This window comes from Delphinapterus leucas, chromosome 13, assembly GCF_059928025.1.
Source record: "Delphinapterus leucas isolate spDelLeu-1000000601 "Yukka" chromosome 13, BTC_Dleu_Yukka2, whole genome shotgun sequence".
Lineage (NCBI taxonomy): Eukaryota > Metazoa > Chordata > Mammalia > Artiodactyla > Monodontidae > Delphinapterus > Delphinapterus leucas.
The window spans coordinates 13,303,926-13,328,106 of NC_143141.1; the positions used below are offsets into that span (position 1 = coordinate 13,303,926).

A 24,181-nucleotide genomic window follows, 5' to 3' on the forward strand; every position below is an offset into this window, starting at 1 on the left:
TAATGAGAGTGGAGGGATAAATTAGGAATTGGGGATTAACAGATATACACTACTATATATAAAATAATCAACCAGGACCTACTGTAGAGCACAGGGAACTATACTCAATATCTTGTAATAACCTATAACGGAAAAGAATCTGAAAAAATATATACATATATATATATTTGTATGTATAACTGAATCACCGTGCTGTACACCGGAAACACTATAAATCAACTATACTTCAATTTTTTAAAAAGGAACAAAAAGAAAAAATTATAATTAATGAGTACTTGCCATAATTAAAAACAAAAATCTACAAGGTTACTTAGAGAAAGATTCCTCTTTTCTCCTCAAAACTTTTAAACATAAATGTAAAAATACTTATGCATACATCTTATATAACAGCAATCAATTTTAGGAAGGTGAATGCATTGAGGTGAATTTTATTGTATGTGAATTATATCTCAATAAAAAATAAGAGTGCATTAAATAAAACCCAAGAAAATTGTACTTGAGAGAAAGGAGCTGATCTAAGCCATCAGCCCAGAGGACCCAGCTCTCACCTCTGCAAAGTACCCCAAGAACTTCCCAGATCAACATTTACAAGCATTATCAGCCTGGACTCATGCTTAATCAGAGACTCAACTTTTCATGCCTAAAATAGTTTACTTTGATGAAAGTATGCTTATTTTTCCCAATTAAAATTGCATCTACCAGTTAAGGGAAAAGAATTTCAAAAAGAATATATACATATCTGAATCACTTTGCTGGACACCTGAGACTAACGCACTGCAAATCAACTATACTTCAACTTAAAAAAACAATAAAACTAAAAAAGAAAATTGCATGTCACCCTCTTAACACTTACTCATTGTATTTTGCTTGCGCAATCTCTTTAATTACATTTCACCAAAGCAATCTTTTCCTTAGAGAAGTTTTAACTCATTTCCCAAAACAGAAACGCATAAAGTTGTAAAGTATTCTATACTTCCACCTCACTGGACCTGCCTTGGATTTTCCAAGAACACACACACACACACACACACACAGCCTGGGTGGGACTCCAGGGCCCAGCTCTTACCCCAGAGTTTCTGCACAGGCAGCAGGTTGGCAGCACTCACTGTGGGAGCCCTAGTGGCAGCCCAGGGCGGCTCCTGATGGGGCTGCAGCTGCCTTCATTATCAGAGACCTGCTACATTTTTACAATGTCCACTATTCAGAATGTGACCCCTTCTCCCCCGGGGAAGCTTCCCCACTCCCCAGAGCAATCTCCTGTGACCCCTGGGGACCTGTATATAGGTGTCCAGAGAAGATCAATCTGCCTGAAGAGGTCATGGAGTTGCTTCGGGAAGGCAGGAATCCCAGCCCAGCCCAGCCCAGCCTGCACGTCCAGCCGTGAGAAAGCTCTGTGTACCCCGGGGAACAGGCAAAGATAAAGGTTAGGTGAACAGAGGTACCTTAACGTCAAGGTACTCATGTTGACCGCCAAAAAAAAGTCCTCTGGCCACTCAGTAATGCAGCTCGAACTACTTTTGGCATTTCGCTGGTTAAGCAGCCCAAGCTGGTCTACCAGAATCAGTCACTTGAGGTGAGACCGTTTGAAGAAACAGCAGAAACTGTAAAATATGGAGCCTTGCACACAGCAATTTCAGGTCCACACTCAAGGCAACGCCACGATGGATTCATACAGCATTTACTGTCATATGACACCTAGGGCTGAGAGTCTAACCAGTGACCACTGGCACCTCCAGGAAAGTCCCTTTAGGCCAAGCATCAGCAGGACAGTGGGGCTCAAGATTCAATGGACACATGTGCCAAACACCCCAAAGGGACAACGAAAGCCCCTCCAGTTCCAGTGGTGCCTGTCTTGGCTTTCTCATGAATCTTGGCAATAGCTTGTCTAAAATGGAAGGGAGGGGCAGCTCTGAGATGGAGGCCTGAAAGAGACAAATCTCTTGGGGCCAGGCTAGTCAACAGAGCAACCTCTCCCCTAGGGTCTCACTGGGCAAGGGCCGCCGGAAACCCCAGCCTGCCAGCCAGCCTGTGCGCTGGGCTGGCGTGCCCCCTACTGGCTGCCATGAAGAGAGAACATCCAGCGCTAGGAGGAGCGCTCACTAAAGCCTGGAGCTTAATGAAAGAGACCCAGTATCTAAAACGCTGTTGTTTGACTGCATCACATCCATCCTTATGTACGTATTATCTTTGTAAGAATATCTGGCATCTCCCCTGAATATACTCACCATTGTTTTTAGTAATATTGTTTGGGTTCTTTAGAAAACACACAAAAAAAACATGAAAGTAAAAGTCATATATAATTCCATCAGCAAAATATTAATTTTAACATCATTTAATAGGCACAATTTTCATCTAGTGGAGATCATGCTCCATCTACTGTCAGATGCATTTCCTGCCCCAGGTTCCACTGCCGACTGACTTTGGCTGGTTGGCTGATGGGAGGCACTGGCAAAAGCTTAGAGAGTGGGAATTAGGGTTAAAGCAAGGCCTTAGTCCCTCTCTGCTTCGGGGAGGAATTTTCCAGCAGTGGCTACATCTCCTCTGTGGTCCTAGCTTCTACCAAGTGCCCAGTTTCTGGGTTCTGGTAACACCACGTCCTCCAGCCCTGGGAGTGCAGTGGCCTGTGGCTGTCACTCATCTCTGAGTTGCTTTAACATAAGGATTGATTCTCTGCCCTTCCATCTCCTGTGAAGCATTTCCCATAATGAGTTCCCTTTGTTTGAAATGCCTAGAGTGGTTTACTTTTCTGACTAGGTCATGACTGACATATGTCACTCACACCTATAATTTTTGGTTAATTTATCCCTCAATATTATTCTATAAAGTTTTTCTGGTATCTTTCACTATTTACAAAACTTTCTTAATGGCTGCATAATACCTCATGATATCACACGTTAACTCATTTGTGTCATTCAAATTTCTAATGTTTGCTAGATTATAACATTGGTATGAATATCTTTGTACATAAATTTCTATTTACATTTATAAGTATTTGATCAGACTAGATTCCTGGATGCGACTAAAAAGGATTGATTCATTTGAAGATTCTTGGTAAATATTGCCCCAAAATCCCCAGAAAGAAAGATTAGACCAGTTTTCAATCCTACCAGAGGTCTAAAGAGAGCTTGTCTCACCTTGCCCTCTGCAACACTGATTACCTTATTTGCTAATTTTATAAGCAAAAAAAAAAAAAGGCATCTGGTGGTTACTGTTTTATCTTAGATGTGTTTTGTTTTTGTTGTTAGTGAGGTAGAACTTTTTTGTTTTAATTTACTTTATTTTTGGCTGCATTGAGTCTTCATTGCTGTGTGCAGGCTTTCCCTAGTTGCGGCGAGTGGGGGCTACTCTTCACTGTGGTGCGCGGGCCTCTCACTGCGGTGGCTTCTTTTGTTGTGGAGCACAGGCTCTAGGTGTGTGGGCTTCAGTAGTTGTGGCATGCAGGCTCAGTAGTTGTGGCTCACGGGCTCTAGAGCACAGGCTCAGCAGTTGTGGTGCACGGGCTTAGTTGCTCCGTGGCATGTGGGATCTGCCAGGACTAGGGCTCAAACCCATGTCCCCTGCACTGGCAGGCAGATTCTTAACCACTGAGCCACCAGGGAAGCCCCAGTGAGATAGAACTTTTTTGGGTGTTTATTAGCCATGTTCTTTTCCTCTTTGGTAAATTATCTATTTTACTATTTTACTGTACAGTCCTTGCTGATTCTCTTATTGATTGGGGTATCAGGCAGAGTTCTTAGATATAAACAACAGAAGTTGGTTCTGGATAAATTAGGCGGAAATGGGATTTATTTAAAGAGTATAACGCAGCTCCAAAACAGATGGGAAGACTGGAAAATTAGGTTTAGAAAACAGAACCAAGGGTACCTGACACACTGGAAATATGGCCAAGATCTAACCCTAAAATGGTCTGAATACGATGCTATATTGTTTTTGTTACCCTGAATGTCATTCCTGGCCTTATTGCCACCCACCACTGAATTCTGGTTGCCACCAGCAGAAGAACATTGTGTCTGTTTCTCCACCTCTGTGAGTCTGGGCTGGCATTTTGACTTGCTTTGAGCAATATAAGTGAGAGAGACATTGTACAATGTCTGAGAAAGCCTTCCAGCTTCCACAAAAACACTCCTTCCTGGAATCCAGCCACCATGCTGTTAGGAAGCCCAAGATGGCCCAGGGAGAGTGAGAGGCCCAGGCATCTCCCAGACATTCCAGCCTCTGCCAAGTTTCCCCAGCTGAAGCGACATACAACAGCGATGAGCCATCCCCAGCAAGCTCTGCTCAATTTGCAGGACTGAGCAAATGAATGGTGGTGGTGGTTTTAAGCTACTACACTTTGAGGTTGTTTACTATGCAATAGATAGCTGGGACGCTGCCTTAAGGTTCAAGTCTTGGGCAGGGGCAGCCCACTGATCAAGCCTCAGTCCATGCCCTAGGAGCCAGGGAGTAGGAAGAATGGACATTTCAGCTGTGGTAGAAAGGGCAAGACATGCCTCACATCAAGTTCCCACAGTGAGGAATTCCCCAGATATATATAGGGGGCTCAGATGCTGGGGAAGGGGAAAAAAAAAATCTGTTAAAGTCAGTACCTGCCTTTTATCTGCCTCTGCATATCTGGCTTTTATATACTGATCTTCCTCTAGAGACATTGATGATTGTGTCTCCTTCCCAAGTATCCTATTTCTTACTTCCACTTTATATCTCATCGTGTTTGGGGGGTTCCTAAACAATGGATCATTTTAACGGAAACACTTTGAAGGTAACTGGATTTAGGAAGTGCCAAAGTTCCTGCCCCCAGGGTAACTAGTGACGCTCAGAAAAAGTACCCACATGATATAGACCATTTCCTGGCATCTTGTACAACCCAGACTTGCTGTGTCCTGAAACTGTAAAGAAAACATTCTACCAGCCTTTAAAAAAAAAAACACAAAGTCTTCAAATAAACTGGGAAGCCCTTCTGAACATTTTCTATAGACTCATCACTGATTTCTCCGGCCCAGACTCTGCCTTGTTCATCCCACCCTCCTCCCTGCCGCCAGCAATGACGGATCATAAGTCTCCGTTGCCTAAATCCCCCACTGTCAGGATTAAGACCATAGTCCATTGCTATGGTGAACATGGCCCTTCAGTAAGTGGTTCCTGCCTTCCCTTCTCTCAGCTCCTCCCCGAAGCCACCATCACCTGTCACCCATACACAGCTCCTCAAGTTTATCCGTACCCACCAGGTCCTCACTAACCCTTGCCTTTGCACATTCTGTTCCCCCTCCATGGAATGCTTCTTTCCACTCTTCCCCCACCCACCACTGCCTACCTGGTGGTCTTTTACTCTTCCTTCAAGATTCAGCAGCTAGAACAACCACTTTAAAAAGTCACTAAAATATAAAGAGTAAAAAAGAAAACAAAAAACAGAGGAATTAGAACAGTAGGCTTTAAAATTTATTTAAATCGAAAGAAGGAAGTACAAACAGACAAGGAGATAACAAAAAACATACCTTCACACAAAAACTTGTACATCACTGTTCATAGCAGCATTACTCATAAAAAGTGGAAACAACCCAAGTGTCTATCAAATGACGAATAAATTAAATGTGGCATATTCGTACAATAGTATTCAGCAATAAAAAAGAATGAAGTATCGATACACGCTCCAAGAATGAACAAGAACTGAAAACGTTATGCTAAATAAGACACAATGAGATCATATATTGTATGACTCCATTTATATGAAATTACAGAAGAGGCAAATCTATAGAGACAAGAAGTGAATTCATGGGACTTCCCTGGTGGTGCAGTGGTTAAGAACCCGCCTGCTAATGCAGGGGACGTGGGTTCGAGCCCTGGTCTGGGAAGATTCCACATGCCGCGGAGCAACTAAGCCCGCGCACCACAACTACTGAGCCTGCGCTCTAGAACCCATGAGCCACAACTACTGAGCCGGCGTGACACAACTACTGAAGCCCACGCACCTAGAGGTCGTGTTCTGCAACGGGAGAAGCCACCGCAATGAGAAGCCCACGCACCACAACGAAGAGTAGCCCCCGCTCGCCGCAACTAGAAAGCCCACACGCAGCAACGAAGACCCAATGCAGCCAAAAATAAATAAATAAATAATTTTGAAAAAAGAGGTGAATTCATGGTTGCCTGGGACTGGGGGGTGTGGGTGGGCGGCACTGAGGGGAAACAGGGAGTTGCTGCTAATGGACAAGGGGTTTCTCTTTGGGTTGATGGAAATGTTCTAGAATTGTGGCGACAGCTACACAACTCTGTGAATATACTACAAACTGAACTGTACACTTTTAAGTGGGTGAATTGTATGGTATGTGAATTATATCTCAATAGAGCTGAAAAAATTTTTTTAAAGATACAACTAAATGACCACCTACGCTACGAGGCTTTCCCTGACTTTCCCAAGCAGAACACACACATATACTCACACATCTCGATAATCCTATATGGCACTTCATAGGGGCATCTAAAATTATTGTAACAATGTTTTCTTTCAGCAAATTCCAGAACAAAAGTTGGCAAGCCATTTTAAGAAAAATTTTATTATGGAAAGTATCACACATTCAAAAGCAGAGGGCAGTGAACCCCATGTACCTATGACTCAGTTCACTGTTTCCCCATCCAATGCGCCCCCTAATTATTTTCAGCAAGCTATTTTTGCACGTCCCAATGCTCTTCATTGTGAGGCCCAAGGAATCTAGAAAATGTAAGTCCACAGCAGTCTAATGAGAATAAAACATTCAAGTGCTTTATGTGCCAATAACTGCTCGAAGCACTTGGCATGAATTAATTCGTTTGATCCTCAAGATTACCCTAAAGGTAACATTTTTATAGCCATTTTACACTGAGGAAATCAAGGCTTATGAGTGAAATAACTTATTCCAAAGTTAGTAAGTGGAAGAATGGAATTCCAAACCAAGGTTACTATCTTAATCATACTTACCTCTCTCAGAAAAAACAGTATATCTCAACTAAAATAGTCATTTAACTCAGAAGCTGAAGGGATGGTATTCTCTTTCCTGGAGTTAAGGCCACTTACAAGGTCAAAAAAGTCATCTGCTTGATGGGAATTCCCTGGTGGTCCAGTGGGTAGGACTCCACACTCCTAATACAGGAGGCCCGGGTTCGATCCCTGATCGGGGAACTAGATCCCACTTGCATGCCACAACCGAGAGTCAACATGCCGCAACTAAGACCCAGCACAACCCAGATAGATAGATAGATAGACAGTTAGATAAAGAGATGCCAAAAAAAAAAAAAAAATTGGGGCAACTGAGTGGAGCCCCTGGGGAGCCCTCTATTTGACTCAATGCTCTGTGGGTTTTAAAAAAAAATCTAGGGCCACAGGAGAACCCAGGCTTGCTCCTGTGAATCAAAGGAGGCTTTAAAAAGCCAGAACAAGGACAACACCAGAGTTCCACTTGAATTCTAGAACCTTGTTCCACAATCCTATAGTCACTACTGAGCACCTGAAGTGTGCCTAGCCCAAAATGAGATGTACTGAAGTAAAATATACATGATATTTTGAAGACTTAGTAAAAAAAAAAAGAATGTAAAGTATCAACTATGTGTTAAAATAGTAATATTTTGGATTCGCTGGGTTAAATATTTTATTAAAATTAAGTTGTCCTGTTTTTTGGTTTGTTTTTAACCTTTTTAGCGTGGCTACTAGGACATTTAAAATAGCATATGTGGCTCACATTTCCACTGGGCAGTGCTGTTCCTGACCATACCTGTACTGCCCTGGGTGCTAGCTCCCCGCGGGCTCTCGCCTTGTGAATGCTTCCACAAGTTCACAAAGAAACAGGAGGCAGCACCACTAGCACAGGAACATGGGCCAAGCAGAGCTAAACTCAGATCAGAGCTCTAATCTGAACTGAACTCATCAGAGACTGGAGACTGGCCTAACACTCCACTAAGAACAGCTTCTGAAATAAAATGAGGATGCGTGCAACTCTCCTATTTGCAACTCAGGTTGGAACACCCTTGAATCTGGCAAGTCCCTCCAATGTATTTCTGTCATCAGGGAGACATTTGGGGGTCTTATTGCCCACGGGCTGAAGCTGATAGAGATGAAGGCAGCCAGGGCTTCCGTTCCCAGAGAAGCTGCTTCCTCTCCCACCCTGCTGCCGAGCAGAGATGTTCTCAGTGACGGAGTTTCAACACTGAATCAGGCTGCATAATGCATTGTCCACAGAACACTGGGGTGGCCTTTGCAGGGAAGACCTTTCCCTTCCCCTCTGGATTCCACCTTACCACACCGCCCTCATTAACCATCACACTTCCATCCCTCTCAAAGCATCGTGAAAGATGTTTATTTGCAGAGGTCAACTTGGGCACGTTTGAATGCGAGGCTATATTGCAGTGTTTTGCTGTCCTGCAATACAAGCTGGTTACTAAAGAAGCAAAGGCACTGAACCTGTGTCAAAAACATCATGTGATTACCGGGTTAGTGGAGAGTGCAGGCTGGTGCAATCCTAAATCTGGCTGCATCAGCCGCTAGGTGGGACAGGAAGTGAGCAAACTTCATGGCACCAATGAAGTCTCCGAAGGCTAGAGTCACATCATAGGGTATCTGTGGCCTGACTCTTCCATCCCAGTGCCCAGGACACAGAAAGTACTCAGTACCTGTTAACCGAAGGGAAGGGAAGAGTAGCTCACAGAACACTCAGGTCTCCAGACCCTGGGGTCAGAAGATCCTGAGAAAGAGAAATGCAGCCCCTGACAGCTGGGAACTGGCCAGGCTCTATAGCCCAGTCTTGGTGTTGCTAAGAGCTGGCCTGGCACACCACAGCAAGGCTGCTGTGCTCCCCTGTGCGTCATAAACAATATCACAGAGCACCATCAGACAAAGCCACTGTGACTGTGAGGACAAACACGAGATGCCTCCAAGACCATTTCATGTCTCCATAAAAGAGACGACGCATGAACGCCATCCAAACCACAAATAGGACCAGACATCCTCCTCCCCTGGCTATTTGAGTGCCTGCTGCTTCTTTACCAATCCCAGCTTTAGCCTCACTCCGTTCTTCTTACCTTCGCAGTAAAAATTAAGATGCCCGATCACAGAATTCTCCTGCTGCTTTTTTTTTTTTTTTGCGGTACGCAGGCCTCTCACTGTTGCGGCCTCTCCCGTTGCGGAGCACAGGCTCCAGATGCACAGGCTCAGTCAGCGGCCATGGCTCACGGGCCCAGCCACTCCGCGGCATGTGGGATCCTCCCGGACCGGGGCACGAACCCGCGTCCCCTGCATCGGCAGGTGGACTCTCAACCACTGCGCCACCAGGGAAGCCCTCTCCTGCTTCTTGATGACATCCAATCCAGTACAAAGCCCTCCCCCAAAGCCCCAGGCATAAGCCTAAATCCTCTAAGTCCTAACACCCTTGGACAGACTCCCCATGGCATGTGACGTCCTTCACTCAATGGGTCAATAAAACCAATTTTGTTCAACTACATGTTCTGAAGAGTCTTTGGCTACAGGGAACTAACAACCCTTAGCCATAAACATCCTCCCCAGGCTAGCAGTGCCTACGGTTGCCACTGTGCGTACATCTTGGAAAGGGGAGAAAGGAAACAAGCATGGGAGGAGAGAAAATCAGTGATGGCATTAAGGACCAGCTCCTACAAGGGCCTTCCCACAGCCAACCCTAGGTTGTACAGTGTGCTGCTCCTTTCTCCCATTAAAAGAAAGCTCATTAGAGAACAGAAATTTATTAATATTATAGGATTACCCATGAGTCTATACACATACAGACATACACAATAAACCATTCACTAACTTCAGTACTTTAACAAATTACTTGTGATTCAGGTTACAAATGATGGATACAACAATTAAGAACACCAACCCTTCAGAGTCCTACAACCACCTGCAACTATGAGCCAGAAAAGTCTGGCCTGCTTTCCAGTGTATGACCTGAACAAGTTACTTAAACTGAGCCCGTTTCCCGCTCCGCCAATGAAAAGAACAGACACCACCAAGTTGCTGTGAGACAACGGGCCAAAGGCCCAGGCCAGCACCTGCACACAGTAAGTGAGGACAGGTAGGGCTCTGTCACCAGTCGCCTGATAACTTTTCCTACCTCGTGGCCCCTCCTCCTCACTGTGCTGACAATTCCTCTATCTGTCTCACCCAAAAGGCTGGAAGCATCTGGAGCACAGGAGGTGTCTCGTCTCTGTCCCCACCCTCCCCCACCACGGCCCCCAACTATTCCCCACTAAGAACTGGCACATGATGGGGACTTGCTGATTGAAAAACACTTGATGATTGAAGAGTATCAAAACTCGATGAGCTCTAGCTGAAACCAAAGTAGAATCGATCTGATTCAAATCCAAGTGATTATTTTTCCCCTTTGATGTCTTCCAGAAAGGTGGCAGCTTAACTTGGTTATAAACCTTTCCCAAACACCGGACTTGCAGCTTGCCCTGTGCCCCTCCGACTGATCACAAGCCTGCAAATTGTGTCCATCCAACAAGATCACATTTACTAACAATTTTCTTGAAGAAACGTTAATCAAAATTGACCTTTAGAACAAACTGCAGTATGCTACCTGAAGCACAGCAGGCGTTTTTTCCTTCTTCACGAGAAAAAAAACCTCACATTCACACTTAAGGGAACTGCAGTTGGGTCACAGGTGTGAAGGCGTATGAAAGCCTCTGAGGATTTACATGTGCTGTGGAGCGTGCAGGCGTTTTTCAGAAGCCCAGTTTAACTTTGTTTATCTTTATGCCTGAATTTAATCCAAGAGCTTTAAAGGATCATTCCAAAAATCAGTTCTATCAAGTTTTCTCAGCTAAGACCTAGTGCCCATTTTGTGCAAAAATTACCTATCACCCAGACCAAAATAGTCTTGGAGAAAAATAAAGCGCTCCTAACAACAGGTTTCCCAACAATGTGTGAGGCAACTATTTTTAAACAGCACCTTAAGAGCAAAGAAGAGAAGGAATTCGGCAAAGAAAGCCTCGTCAGTGCTCAGTCCTGATTGATTGACTTTTATTCTGCAACTTGACATAGCAGGAATTCCAATGCCACTAAGTTTGGCAGCTATAATCCAAGCTTCAGAACAGAGGCCAAGGCGAGTGAAATGACTAAGGATCGTGCGAAGTCAGCACGTGGCGGGGTGGGGGGAGGAATCAGGGCTCTCCGCACAAACACCTTTGCAACAGGATGGATTCCCGAGTCCCATCTAGAATCATCACTGAGCTGACCACAGCCTTTCCGTTCCCATCGGAGGCTTTCTGGACGGTTCACTGCTCGTCAGGCACACTGCGAAGATTACAGACCGGGAGAACACAGAGAAAAGTCAGGTTACCCACTTTACTGCTCGTCGGCTTCCTGGATCCAAAGTCTGACTGGTGTGAAACTTGGGGATAATTTGTGACTTTTGTTCAGCTGTGTTATCCTCTGTTAATAAAGAAAACTAATGTCTTATTTGACAGAGGTCTCTGGAATAAAACTGACATCAAGCTCTCTCAGAAATAAAGGTAATATTTGTCTACTCTTTGGCTCAAGATTGCTTGAGTGAATTCTACCCCTTATCAAAGATCCAATGTAAAGTGGGTGAGCAAAACTGATTCCTATTTTACTGCAAAACTGACAAAAATTCTATAGTAAAGACAAACAGTCAAAATGGCACCATACTGTTTTATTTCAACCTTCAAACAATATAAAGAGGTAACAACTTCTGATGCCGAACCATGCAAATAACAATAAAGGAACAAAAAAAATATTAACGACGAAAAGACAATCATTCAAAGGTGTTTCACAGCAGTGCTTTGGCGGTACTGGCAAGTACTTCTAGCCAACGGCTTCCAACAAGAGGGGTCTGAATGAACCCCCTGTTCTCAGCAGAAGAGCCCCCATATTTTCCCCCTGGTGGTCTACACACTCTTGAGTCACGCACACCACACCCCTACGCTCGCCGGATTTCTGTCATTCACATCTTACAACACGTAACTACACACTGTGCGTCTGTACACAACAAAAACTAAAAATAAAACAGTGTGGTAGAAAAGTAAACAAACTCCAGTGTTTCCAGTAAGGCATCAGGGAATCGCTGCTGGCTGGGCCCTTCATCTCACCAGTTTAAAGAAAAGTTTGATTTACATTTCTCAGCAAACCCAATATTCAGAGGCTTCACCATAACCAGCAGGCTCAAGTTAAAAGTTTAAAAGACAGTCCTCCTTTTTTTTGGTAAATGTTTCATATAAAACATGAAATCAAGTTCTACTTTATAAAAAAACAACTAAGTATTTTTAATAGTAAAAATATATATGTTTATATTTCTCTTTTTAAAAAGACATTTAATAACAATACTTCAGAAGACCAGATTTAACCCTCAACCCCCCCACCCTGCCAAGTGTCCACCTGGCACAGATACATTAAGGCAAAGGCTCCTGGAGAGGCATGTCCGCCTCGGCGGCGGGCTGGGGACACAAGGGGAACACACTCCGCTCCTGCAGGGCCAGTTTAGAAAGGCTTCTCCCTCATGTTCACCGAGCCGTCCTGCATCCCAAAGTAGACTCTCTCCGCCATGTTGATGAACAGGCCCGTGTCCACCACGCCTGCAGGACGAAGGACGGGAGGGAGCATTAAGTTTCAGGTTCCCAAGGCAAGAAGAAAACCAGGATCACAGGGCAGGGTCCGTAGGAGCAACTACCATGAACAGCACTGGACAAAGAAATGACAAGTCTAAAGCCCTCCCTCCCTCATGACAATGAAAAGAGATTCTGATTACTTTTATTTCTTCTTGCAATGCCTTCTCCCCTGCAATCTTGGCTTTCCCTCTGTACTCAGATGTGCAAAGCTTTTCCTGGCCTTCGGGCCTTTGCTCACACTGTTGCCTTAGTCTGGACTGGCCATCTTTTCAGAGAGGCCCCCCCAGGACTGCTCGAAGTACCCCCACTTCCAGTTATCCTCAATCACACTATCAGCCTTAGAACTTTCTCCCACAAGGGGCTGGAACGTACGTGCAATGCATATACCACATCAAAACATATAAACTCTCCAAATCAATAAGACGACAGGCAACCTAGTAGAAAAATGGGCAGAAGACTTGAAGAGGGACTCCCCCGGTGGCGCAGTGGTTGAGAATCCTTCTGCCAATGCAGGGGACACGGGTTCGAGCCCTGGTCCGGGAAGATCCCACATGCCGCGGAGCAAAACTAAGCCCGAGCACCTAGGAGCCCATGCTCTGCAACAAGAGAAGCCCACGCACAACAATGAAGAGTAGCCCCCGCTCGCCACAACTTAGAGAAAGCCCACGTGCAGCAACGAAGACCCAAAAATAAATAGAAAATTTATTTATTTATTTATTAAAAAAAAAAAAGACTTAAAGAGGCACTTCACAAAAAAGGTTATCCAAAATGGCCAATAAACAGAGAAAACGGTGCTCAAACTAGTCAAAAGAGAATGCAGATTAAAACAAGACACCACAACACACTCACCAGAATGAGTATAATGAAATTTGACTAGAATGCAAAGACACTCCCACACGCTAACGGTAGGAGTAAATTGGCAAAACTACATTGGAAAACGTCTGCTGGTACATCTTCTAAAGCTGAGCATATTCATACCTGATGATCCAGCAATTCTACTCTTTGGTATATAAGCTATATATTAGGTATATATATGGCCCTCAAAAGACGTGTATGAGAACGTTCACAGCAGCACTTTTACTAATAGCTAAAAACTAGAAACACCCAGATGCCCGTAAGAGTAGAATGGATATACAGACTTTTTTTCACACACATAAATATGATGGTATACTGTTCAGCAGTGAGAATTAACCGTAAGCAACCTTCACTGAAAATAGTTACGTATATACACGTGCTACAATGAGATGATACAGCAAATCCCCTACATGCGAACCTTCAAGTTGCGAACTTTCAAAGAGGTGAACGTGCGTTCGCATGTCCGATCACGTAAGTTAGTTCACAGGTCTGGCGTACACTGCTACGTCCGTGCGTCCTCTACAAGTGGCTGTGCTTTTGTGTACTTTACTGTGGAGTACTGCATAGAGTACAGTAGTATACTATCCTTGTTTCAAGCCCGGGATGTCTGGAAGCAAGCGTAAAAGCAGCAGTGATGTAGCTGGTACTACTGTACTTTTCAAGGTACCGTACTGTAAGATGTTTTCTTGATTTTTTTGTTTGCTTTTTATGTATTATTTGTGTGAAAAGTGTTATAAACCTATTACAGTACGGTACTATATAGCCGATTGTGTTAGTTGGGCACCTAGGCTAACTTTGTTGGACTTACGAACAAATTGGACTTACGAATGCGCTCTTGGAACAGAACTCGTCCATATGAGGGGACTTAACTATACTGTTCAACTGTCGAAAAAAAAAAGTTTGGGAATTCCCTGAGGTCCAATGGTTAGGACTCCGAGCTCTCACTGCTGAGGGCGCAGGTTCGATCCCCGGTCAGGGAACTAAGATCCTGCATGCCACACAGCGCAACCAAAAATAAATAAATAAAATTAAACTAAAAAAAAAAAAAAACTTCGATGGACCCAGTGCATAGGGCAAGCGGCACCTGCATACACTGTTAGCAGAAGGGTAAACTGGTGCTATCCATCGAGGGCAATTCTGCACCAACAGCAAAATCAGATACACTTATTCTCTGATCTGGTAATTAATTCCCTTCTGAAAAAAAACAAAAACAAAACAAACTGGAAACAAATATCTGCCAGTGGGGACCTGGTTAAATAAATTATGTGATGGCCACAAAATGGGATGCCATGCAATTATTTTAAAAAAATGAGGAAGCTCTTCTGTGAACCATTACATAATAATCTTCAAGATGGGAAAAAGTAGGAAGCAAACCACTTGTCTAGTGTGCTGTCACTTATGTAAAAGGAGATGGGAGCTGGGGCTGATTTGCGTTTATGAAAGATCAACTCAAGAAGGACACACGACTTTGGCAGCACTGGCTGCCTCCAGACAGGGGGAAGGGCAAAGGGACAGAAGATAGAGACTTTTCACTGTTTACTTTTGTAATTTTGAACTACATATATTAAAAAGGATAAACAAAATTAAAATTTTCAAAGACAGCCCCCAATACATAAACAAATAAAATCATTTACCGGCAATAAAAAGCCATCAGATAGAGAAAGGAGCTGCTGAAACACAGAGGTCTCCAGCACCACACTGGGCCGCCACAACTGGGGCCTCCCAAAGACATGCCAAGTGGCCACTCAAGACCCATCCTTTTCAAAAATTTTGTAATACAAGGTGACAGCTTCCACCTGATCCAAGAGAAAGCCATACTGGCTCCAGAAAAGACTTCAAAGAAAGCGCAGAGATGCATGGCAGCAGTCTAAGGTCTGATCTTAGAGCAAACTCTCTTCAGATTACTGAGATGCTAGGAGCGACTAACCCATTCCTACCCCCACCCTCCCAATTGGTGGAAAGGGCAGAGGTGGCTCAATGTGAACATGGGGGAAAGAACCTCTGCTCTGCGTGCAAACAACGGAACACGCAAGGGCGTGACCAGCCATGGACCGGTTTAACTGTCCTTTAAGTGTCCTCACATAAATGAACGTACATGGGACAAGGGCAGGGTGACAGGACAGACAGGGTAGACAGGGAAACTTGCCCTCTTTTCCTCCCTTGATCATGGTCCAGCAGCAAGTATCTTAAGAGACCAAAGAGGAAGAGGATAGAGAATGAGAAAGAGAACAAAATCTCACTGATGATCCTGGTGGCACTGCACTAAATAATTTAACATCTAGCTTCTCTTTTTTCGTTTTCTTCATTTTAAGTTCCTAATGAAACTCTGAACTTCTCTAGGATGTAGCGTCTACTTACTAAGGTGGAGAGCAAAGCGTGGGAGAAATCTGCTCACCAAGGAGATCTCAATGTCTCAATACACCAAGAAAGGTCTAAACAGGTGCAACAGAGCTACCTAGTGGGCCCTGCAAGAAATCCACCTAGAGAGGAACAGCGCTGGCAATGGTGAGCGGTTTCCTGTGCGTCCCTGGGTTTGTCTGTATTATCATTTGGGGCTAATCCTCCCACGTTACTGACAGTGACCTCTATGGCTTCTCTTCCTCCTGCCTTCTTAGAAGGCTCTTTAGTTCTTCCACTAAAAAGTTAACACTAAGTAAGGGAATAAGCTTAATTCAACCCATCTTCTTTACATAGTAAATCTGGGAAAAGATTGTCAATAGAAGACTAAAATAGTAGAGTAAAGTAAGGTTGGAGAATTAGCTCTTTATTACATGTCTATATACTTTTCATTTTACATATTTATATGGATTCCATTCCCAAATAGCACGGGTAAATCAGAATGTAATCTAGCAACTTAATTAATGGTGAAGACAGTATACTTCCTTCCTAGGGATGTACTCATTCAACAAATATTTCCATGTGTGCTGAGCACCACTTTAACCCATTTACTCCTCCCAACAATCCTAAGGTAGGTACTAACAGCAGACTCCTTTACAGAGGAAGAAACTGAGGCGCAGAGATGTAACTGACTGCACAAAGGTCATACTGATAGAGCAAGCCTGGGTTTGGATCCTTACCCAGGATGTCTGCTCCAGAATCCACCCCTAGCCACTACAATCTACTAGACTGACTTCATCTGCCCCATTAGCTTGCTCTGGCCCAAGAATACTTCATGTCATGCAATATTCCCAGTTGGAATCTCAGTCGCTCGATATACCTCTCACATCTGCCTCCTCTTTTTAATCCCCTCGTATGAGCCCTCAGTACCACGTCTGGCCTGGACTCATAACCCACCTCGATACTGCCCACCCAGCCTTCACCCAGGGCCCGGATCCCTGGCACGAGGTGGACTGGAGACACCCCACTGCTCCAGGTGTCCGTGTCACACAACCCCCTCCTGACCTGGCTCTCGACGAAGGAAGGACTTAGAGTTCAGGGTCTAGAGGCAGACAACCCAGGCTCCCACCTTGGGGCTGCAGCCCTTGAGCAAACCATGTACCCTTCCTCGATCCGTGTCTTCCTCTGTAGCTATCTTATTAAATTGGGGGATCAACGAGACGTTTCTCAACACTTAGCACAGTGTCTGGATCACTCTACACTAAGGCAGAGGTCCAAAGTCACCTCTCCTCCATGAACCTCCCCCTGCTTCGCAGAAGAAGCAACTCTAGACTCCTGGTATTCCACATTCCATCTTATTTGTAGGCACAGCTTCTAGGCAGCCCCACACAGCTTTCCCCAGGTTCACATCAACTCTCCCTGAGGCAGAGCCCATGTTCTATTAACAGGAGAACTCCCTGTAACACGTGTCACAGCGCCCTGCCTGTGGCAGGAATCTAGTGTGTGGGTGACCTGAGTCATTCTCCCCCAGAGAACATGCCAAAATCAAAGAGGCTGCAGTCAAGCTCCTGAAAGGAAAGGCTCTTCGCAGAGAGGGCGGGCTTATTTCAAGGCAGGCCCCATCTGACACCCCATCAACTCCAGGCCTACCCCAACTGAATGGGTTGTGAAACGCCAACCAACGAAGCTGCTAGGTGAGCAATAACTCTTCTCGGAAGGAAAAGGCAAAGGCGTGAAGTTAGGAATTCCAAACACAGCATGAAGGAAATTCTTTCCAACCAAGTCTTGCAAAGCCCACATCCATCCACGGCCAGAGGCAGGGGACAGCTACGAAGGGCATGGGCGTCTGTGCTCAGTGAACGCCACTCCCATTACCTGGGATCATTTTGATAGTTGTGTTCACTTCACTCCATTTGTGGACCCGGTCAAACTTCCAGTCCAGGATAAAATTCCCATTATCCGTCACCACAGGACCCTAGAAGATAATTCCCCACACTTACAGAGGCCATGTAGATACAGGCAGGCAGAGAAGAGCAGGAGAGTGGAGGTGATAACCAAAGGCAAGTATCTTAATTAACCCGCTCCAACCAGTACCCCTGCCTCATGCTTTCTAGGAGGCAGGAACTTGGGAGTCAGAACTGGAGTCTTGAAGCCATCCAGGCATAGATCTCACAGGAGCCATTAACCTCTGTAAGCCTCAGATTCCTCAATGGCAAAAAAGGGATAATGAAACATACCTCATCAGGCAGCTTGTGGGAAAGCCACATGGGTAACGTCAGCCACAGCGAGGGCTCACTGATTCTTAGCTATTATTAGAGTGAAAAACTACAGCAACAGAACAGACTACCAACACGGCTCAACATTCCCACAGCTTCACGTTAGGAACCATCGGTAATGCAACATAAGACAAGGCTCCCCCAGGTGGGGCAGACCCATCCAAAAGACAGGGAGCAGAGAGGGGTCCTGGGGTCAAGCAGGCTGGGGGTAGTTTTAGTTAAGTAAGCCAGAATTCCGCAACAGCTTTGCGCACTAGAAAGCGTTTAGCAGCATAAACGTTGACAGAACGCTACAGTCGAAGGCAAGGAAATGAGGACTCCTCTGCAAACCGGAGAAGGGCTGGGAGCCCAGTGCAGAACCCCACGAAGGCACGATGCTGGGCTCTAGTGTGGAGGAACCCCAGCCATGAGAGAGCACCCCAACAATCTCCTCTTGGCTTTTCAGCTACACAGGGAGCCAGAGTCAGAGCTCTGTACAACCAGTATGGTTAGGGTTACGATTTTGTAAAAGTCACAAAAACACCAGGCAGAAAACACGCCACAATAAAAGTTCGTCAGGGTAGAGTTACAGATAACTTGCTTTCCCTTCTGCACGTTCCAAACTTTTTATATATATAGTTCCGTCTGCAACTACAGTTATTTTTTGGAGTATTGCTGTTGCTTTTTTGTTTAAGTGTAAGAAAAAAAAAGTTCTGTGCAACCCACTTTAGACACTGAAGAGAAACATCTGGACGAAGTTTCCGGAGCATATTCCTGGGGAGGAATTCACATCTCCCAAGAAACTCTACTTCATTTAACCACAGAATGAGAAAGGAGGAGGAAAAATAAAATTACACCATGAAACCTGAATAACTTTCTGCCCCAGGTGGGCCTCCCAAAACCCATTTTTAGCAGCTGTTAGTCAGAGATCCAGGCCTCGGGTACAAAGACCAGATAACCTAAGGAGCATAGATCCCGAGCGACAGAAAATACGTCCATCTGTACAGAGAATATGCATTGCATTAAGTATAGTCTTATCTACATGAGTTTGAATGTGGAAACTGATAAAGCCAGCGCTCTAAAAGTAAGCCAATAGGCTGATTAAAAATAAATAAACAGAAGCCACCTGCCCAGTCTAGGCACAGATCTAATGGAAGCAGGAAGGAGGACACAGCCCTGAGAGCCTGGAATGCCTTCCAGAAACCTCCCCGGCCACTTACTGCCTTGTTGACAGCCATTCGAAGTTCAATCACACCCCCAAACTTCTGGGTCACAGCTCGGCTCACTGGGACATAGGCCATCGGGATGACCTCGATGGGGATTCCCCTGTGCCACTGATCCCCAAGGTTCTTTGAATCTTTCCTGGAAAGAAAGAGAAAGTACAACAAATGTAAATAAGCTCAGTGGTACAGACACAGCAAATTCAGGCATGGGGGTAATAATGAGGTAAGAGGACAAGGGAAGCGAGAAGGGTCGAGTGCACGGGGCTTCAAATGCATTGGCTGTGTTTTACCGTTTAAGAAAAGCAGTAGCTTTTGTAAGTAAATATGACAAAAATGTTAAAACCTGGATGTGACTGGCTTGTCATATACAGGTGTGAAGAACATCATCATTTACAGCTGTAATTTTTTTTTTTAATTAACATGCTCGCTGAAGTGCCTTCTATCAGACTCCCTGCAGGAGAATTTGACAGCCTGGTCAAAGACTGTCCACGACACAAGTCACGTGTGACCCCAGAGGCTGCAGGGATGCTGGGTCACTACCCAGGGGCAGGGCTTGACCCGCTTCTTCTGAGGCTCCTTGCTAGGAACGCGCTCTGTTAACAAGCGTGACAAGCTGTCTCCTCCTCCTTCCAGTGGACACATGAAATAGCAGTGCCTAACTTCAGCACGAAAGCAGAGCTTAATCCTCCACAATACTGCCCTCCGTCATAGACTATTAGGAAAGCCCCTCCCTCCACCTGTTTCCTCCTCTGTAAAATGAAGCCTGGGGTCCGATCTACCTCCTCAGTGGACAGTTCAGAACACCGAACATCGTACCTGAAATCGGCAATCACGATGAAGCGACTGGCATTGCCAGCCACAATTTTCTCCTGGGTCAGGCAGCCTCTGGGGGATGGGGAAGAATCAGCAAATGAACACAGGGGTAAGTTAAGACAAAAACTGAATTTGGGAACTAAAGTCAGATACGGGAAACCAAAATCCACTCAATTCTGGCACTTAAAGAGAAATTGAGTTTTTAATTCTTAAAGGAACCCCCCCCAACTCCATCATACTGTGCAACGGGCTGACTTGTGTCTCCCGGCCCCTCCCCAAAAATTCAATTGTTCAAGCCCTAACCCCCAAAGTGACTGTACTTGGAAGATGGGGTCTCTAAGGAAGTAATCATGGTTCAGTGAGATCATTAAAGTGTGGCCCTGGGCTGGTAGGATGGATATCCTTTTAAGAAGACACCAGAAAGCTCTCTTACTCTCCCCTCCCTCCGCCACAGGAGGCTGCACTGAGAAGGCCGCCATCTGCAAGCCCAGGGCTTCCAGAACTGTGAGAAATAAATTTTTCCATTTAAGTCACTAAGTCTAAGGTTTTTGTTATGGCAGCCCAAGCTAAGACATGCTGTTTCCAGTAAATGGACTATGGAAACACAGCCTGTGTCTGGGAGAAATGGTTCCCAGTCAGGCAGCGGGCGTAATCCCATCTAAGATGCATCTGCCAGGAAGCACTGTGCCTGGGGAGAAGCCACCTGAGCACGGCATGAGGCGGAGGTTCTGCAACTGGAGAAGTAAGGACAAGCTCTGAACAACCTGCCGTATCTGCAGTGTGACAGCCAGGTTATAAGGTGGAGAGAGCACAGTGAGATGTGAAGCAAATTCTGTGTCACTCCACAGTCTGCTTGATTGTACGAACGAGGAGACCAGGACTTCACCTCCTTCAACTCACCACTTCCTAACCCCCCAAAATCAACACCTAAGAAACACCCAATAAATGTTTTCCAAATCAACGAATACATACATCACTAACTGCTCAGAGCCCACAGACCTAGTAATCTAGTCCTGGTAATATGTTTGCTTTAGCCTGTACAGTTTTTAAAGTTGGAATCAGCAGAAGGCAGCAAAGAGAACCCTTTAAGATGAATAATTTCATTGAAGAGGCCCAGGTTCCTGTCACCAGACTGCTACTAACAACCAGAAATGCCAGGCTGGTTCTACAGCCTTATGCTACCCACATCCGAGTAGAGAGACAAACTCATGTACATCACAGCGGCGATGTGTTTATTCTGTATTCCACTTTGCTTTGCTAAGGATTAACCAGCAGATACTCTGCAAAAAGCTCCCCACAACACTCACCCACCACCCTTGATGAGATTGAGATCAGCGTCTACTTCATCAGCACCATCGATGGCAAGGTCAATCTGTGTTGAGGGTAAGGAAAGATATAAAAACCACTAAGCTTGAACATGCCATAGCTCATCAGGTCCCAGCAGCCCTATTAGCCAGCACAGTTCTTCCTATTTAGCCAGTCAGGAAACTGAGGCCCTGAGACGTTAAGCTATTCCACTAAGGTCACCAGGAAACAAACAGGGGAACCACACCTGGGTCCAACTCTTATCCACCACTTTACACTCCCTTTACTCATTGAAGGGCTTCTCTGGGGATGAGCTGGAATTATTGACAGCATGCAATCTCAACGTGAGTAACTTCACCTCCAAGTACAGAAGGAGGTATACAGTATACCTGTGAGATTAAAATTTCATTGGGGGTGGGCATTAATGGAAAAAAGGCTGAGACACACTGATTCAGAAGTCTCCGTACTAATGTGGCAAAAATACCGGCATGCTGACACACATCTGATGCAATACAGAACTGGAAATTTTCTGAGGTACCCCCGCTATGACCCACCAAGGCACCTGTCTGGGCTGGCCCACTCCCTTTACAGGAAGCTCCACTGCCAGGCCCAAAAGCAGTGGGAATAGGTTCATTCATGTTTCAAAATTCGAAATCAAGAAAGGCATGTACTTCTTGTCACTCCTGGTACTCTGCAGAGACAAGGTGGGAGCCTCAAGTATGGTTTTTAAAAGAGCAGTATAAAACCTCAGGGCGCAAATTCAGTTCAAGCTGCAGTTAGAAGCTGCTCGGCCCAGGGCCTACAAAGCTTCAACGGGGCATCCCCGCTTCCACCCTTTCACAAGGATGGAGGTACAGCCTGCGATGTTCCTCCCCTCTCTGCACCATGGCAGCTCTCTGGGGCCTGGAAGGCGGCAACCTTTTCTGTCTGGGTTTCACGTCCACCTTCAGCCCAAACCACTCTCCCCACAGAGCTGAACAGCTGATTCAGCCCGTGCCCTGGCTTTACCCACAGACATCTCTGAACAAGCCCTTCCCATGGTGCTTACGAACCCATCTGTGGCCCACATGTCCCACGACACAGTGGGTTATTAGACCACCATCAAGTCTGTCTTCAAGCTGCCGAAATCCCAGCTCGCTCTTCCAATGCAGCCTTGCCCTCTCCTCTCCTTCTCCCTCTCCCCCTCCCCATGCTGTGCACAAAGCCATTCCACTCACTCGGTCCTAGACACCCCAGCCAGTCTCAGCACTGCACACATGCCAGACTGGAGCCTCTCCCATGGTTCCCATCTACCCCTCTCTGGAATGCTCTCTCCTGCCCTTGCCACCTAGCCTTCACAGCCCTGCTCAAACTTTACCTCTTCCCACAACACCCTTCTAAGCAGCATCCTCTAGAGCCAGAAGCACCTGGATTCACTTTCAGGCTCTGCCACTTACAAAGAGCACGGCCTTAGGCAAATGCCTTGCCCTCTCTGTGCCTTTCTCCTATCTGTAAAATGAGGTAATAATGGTACCCACCCTCAAGACTACTGGAGCTTAAATACAGTTGACCCTTGAACAACATGGGTTGGAACTACACAGGTCCACTTATACAGACTTTTTCCCACTAAATACGTACTACAGTACGTGACCCACGGTTGGTTGAACCCACAGAGGCTGAACCGCAGATACAGAGGGCCAACTACGGGACCTGAGCATCTACGGATTCCGGTATTCGCAGTGGGTCCTGGAGCCGCTCCCCTGCGGATACCCAGGGACGACTGTGGTGTAATACAGGCCCGGCACTTAGCGTAGCAACTGGCACACAGTCAGGGCTCAGTAAACGCCAGCTGTGAGCATGCTGCTCGCTCCTCAGTCTCCTCCAGACTGTGTGTTTAATCACCTTCACCACACAGCTTCATTTTAATCTGTTTTCAAAGACCCATGGCTGCCTCAGACGATGCTTCTTATCTCCACTTAGTTCTGAGGGCCGCCCTGCTCGTATACGTCGTATACACGTCTGTGTGAGAGCTGCAGGAAGCCCTGGGTCCCTGAGCCCTCTCGGTTAAACCACAGGGAATGTCCTAGAAATTAATAAGCTCTTCTCTTCTGACCTCAGCTAGGATTAATATTCAAAGTCCTAGGAGAAAAGCTAGTATGACTAACTGACTCTTCTCCTAGACTCAACAAGATATCCAGAGCCCATGAACAAGTGACAGCTATTTAAAAAAAAAAAAAAGAAAGGAGACCAAAAAACCCAGCAGCCTCTCTCTACTTACCTCTGGGTGTCGGTCCAGGTCACTGAGAGTTAAGCCATACTGCAGGATGAGCTGACGGGCCTGTGGAGGACAGGAAAAAGCACCCTTAATCATTAACTCTTAGTGACGGCAAGAATCCCCAGAATCCTCTTGGATTTAAGTGTCAGACACTGAGTCCCACCAAGGCTTCCTCTCAAATCCAACCTGGTCCACCACGAAGTAGGAGATCTAGCCCCATGAACAGCAAAAGTTAATTCATTCCAGAAGCTGGAAGAAGGTAGACAGCACATAGTGAACACTGCTCCAGTGCTAGGCTGAGAGTTCCTCCTCAGTGACCTGTTACTTAAGATAATGTCAAGGGGGACTTCCCTGGTAGCGCAGTGGTTAAGAATCCACCTGCCAATGCAGGGGACAAAGGTTTGAGCCCTGGTCCGGGAAGATCCCACATGCCACGGAGTAACTAAGCCAGTGCGCCACAACTACTGAGCCTGCGCTCTAGAGCCCACGAGCCACAGCTACTGAGCCCATGCACCACAACTACTGAAGCCCGTGCGCCT

General features: G+C 45.7%; 1 protein-coding gene across 6 annotated transcripts in view; it reads right to left on the reverse strand.

Moving 5' to 3' along the window:
- The window catches only part of RPIA (ribose 5-phosphate isomerase A), a 155,710-nt gene that overhangs the window by 112,509 nt on the left and 19,020 nt on the right, over positions 1 to 24,181 (reverse strand). For 3 of the 6 annotated variants that reach the window (XM_089922829.1, XM_089922828.1, XM_089922832.1), the window contains exons 4-8: positions 23,646 to 23,705; positions 21,391 to 21,455; positions 20,087 to 20,155; positions 19,268 to 19,409; positions 17,668 to 17,767 (exon numbers count right to left, since the gene is read on the reverse strand). In XM_089922829.1, coding sequence (XP_089778955.1) covers positions 17,668 to 17,767; positions 19,268 to 19,409; positions 20,087 to 20,155; positions 21,391 to 21,455; positions 23,646 to 23,705 — 436 coding nt within the window. Of the gene's footprint in view, positions 1 to 11,633; positions 12,568 to 17,667; positions 17,768 to 19,267; positions 19,410 to 20,086; positions 20,156 to 21,390; positions 21,456 to 23,645; positions 23,706 to 24,181 lie in introns of those variants that run through there. The other 3 variants (XM_022599179.2, XM_022599180.2, XM_089922831.1) reach the window with 3 other exon arrangements.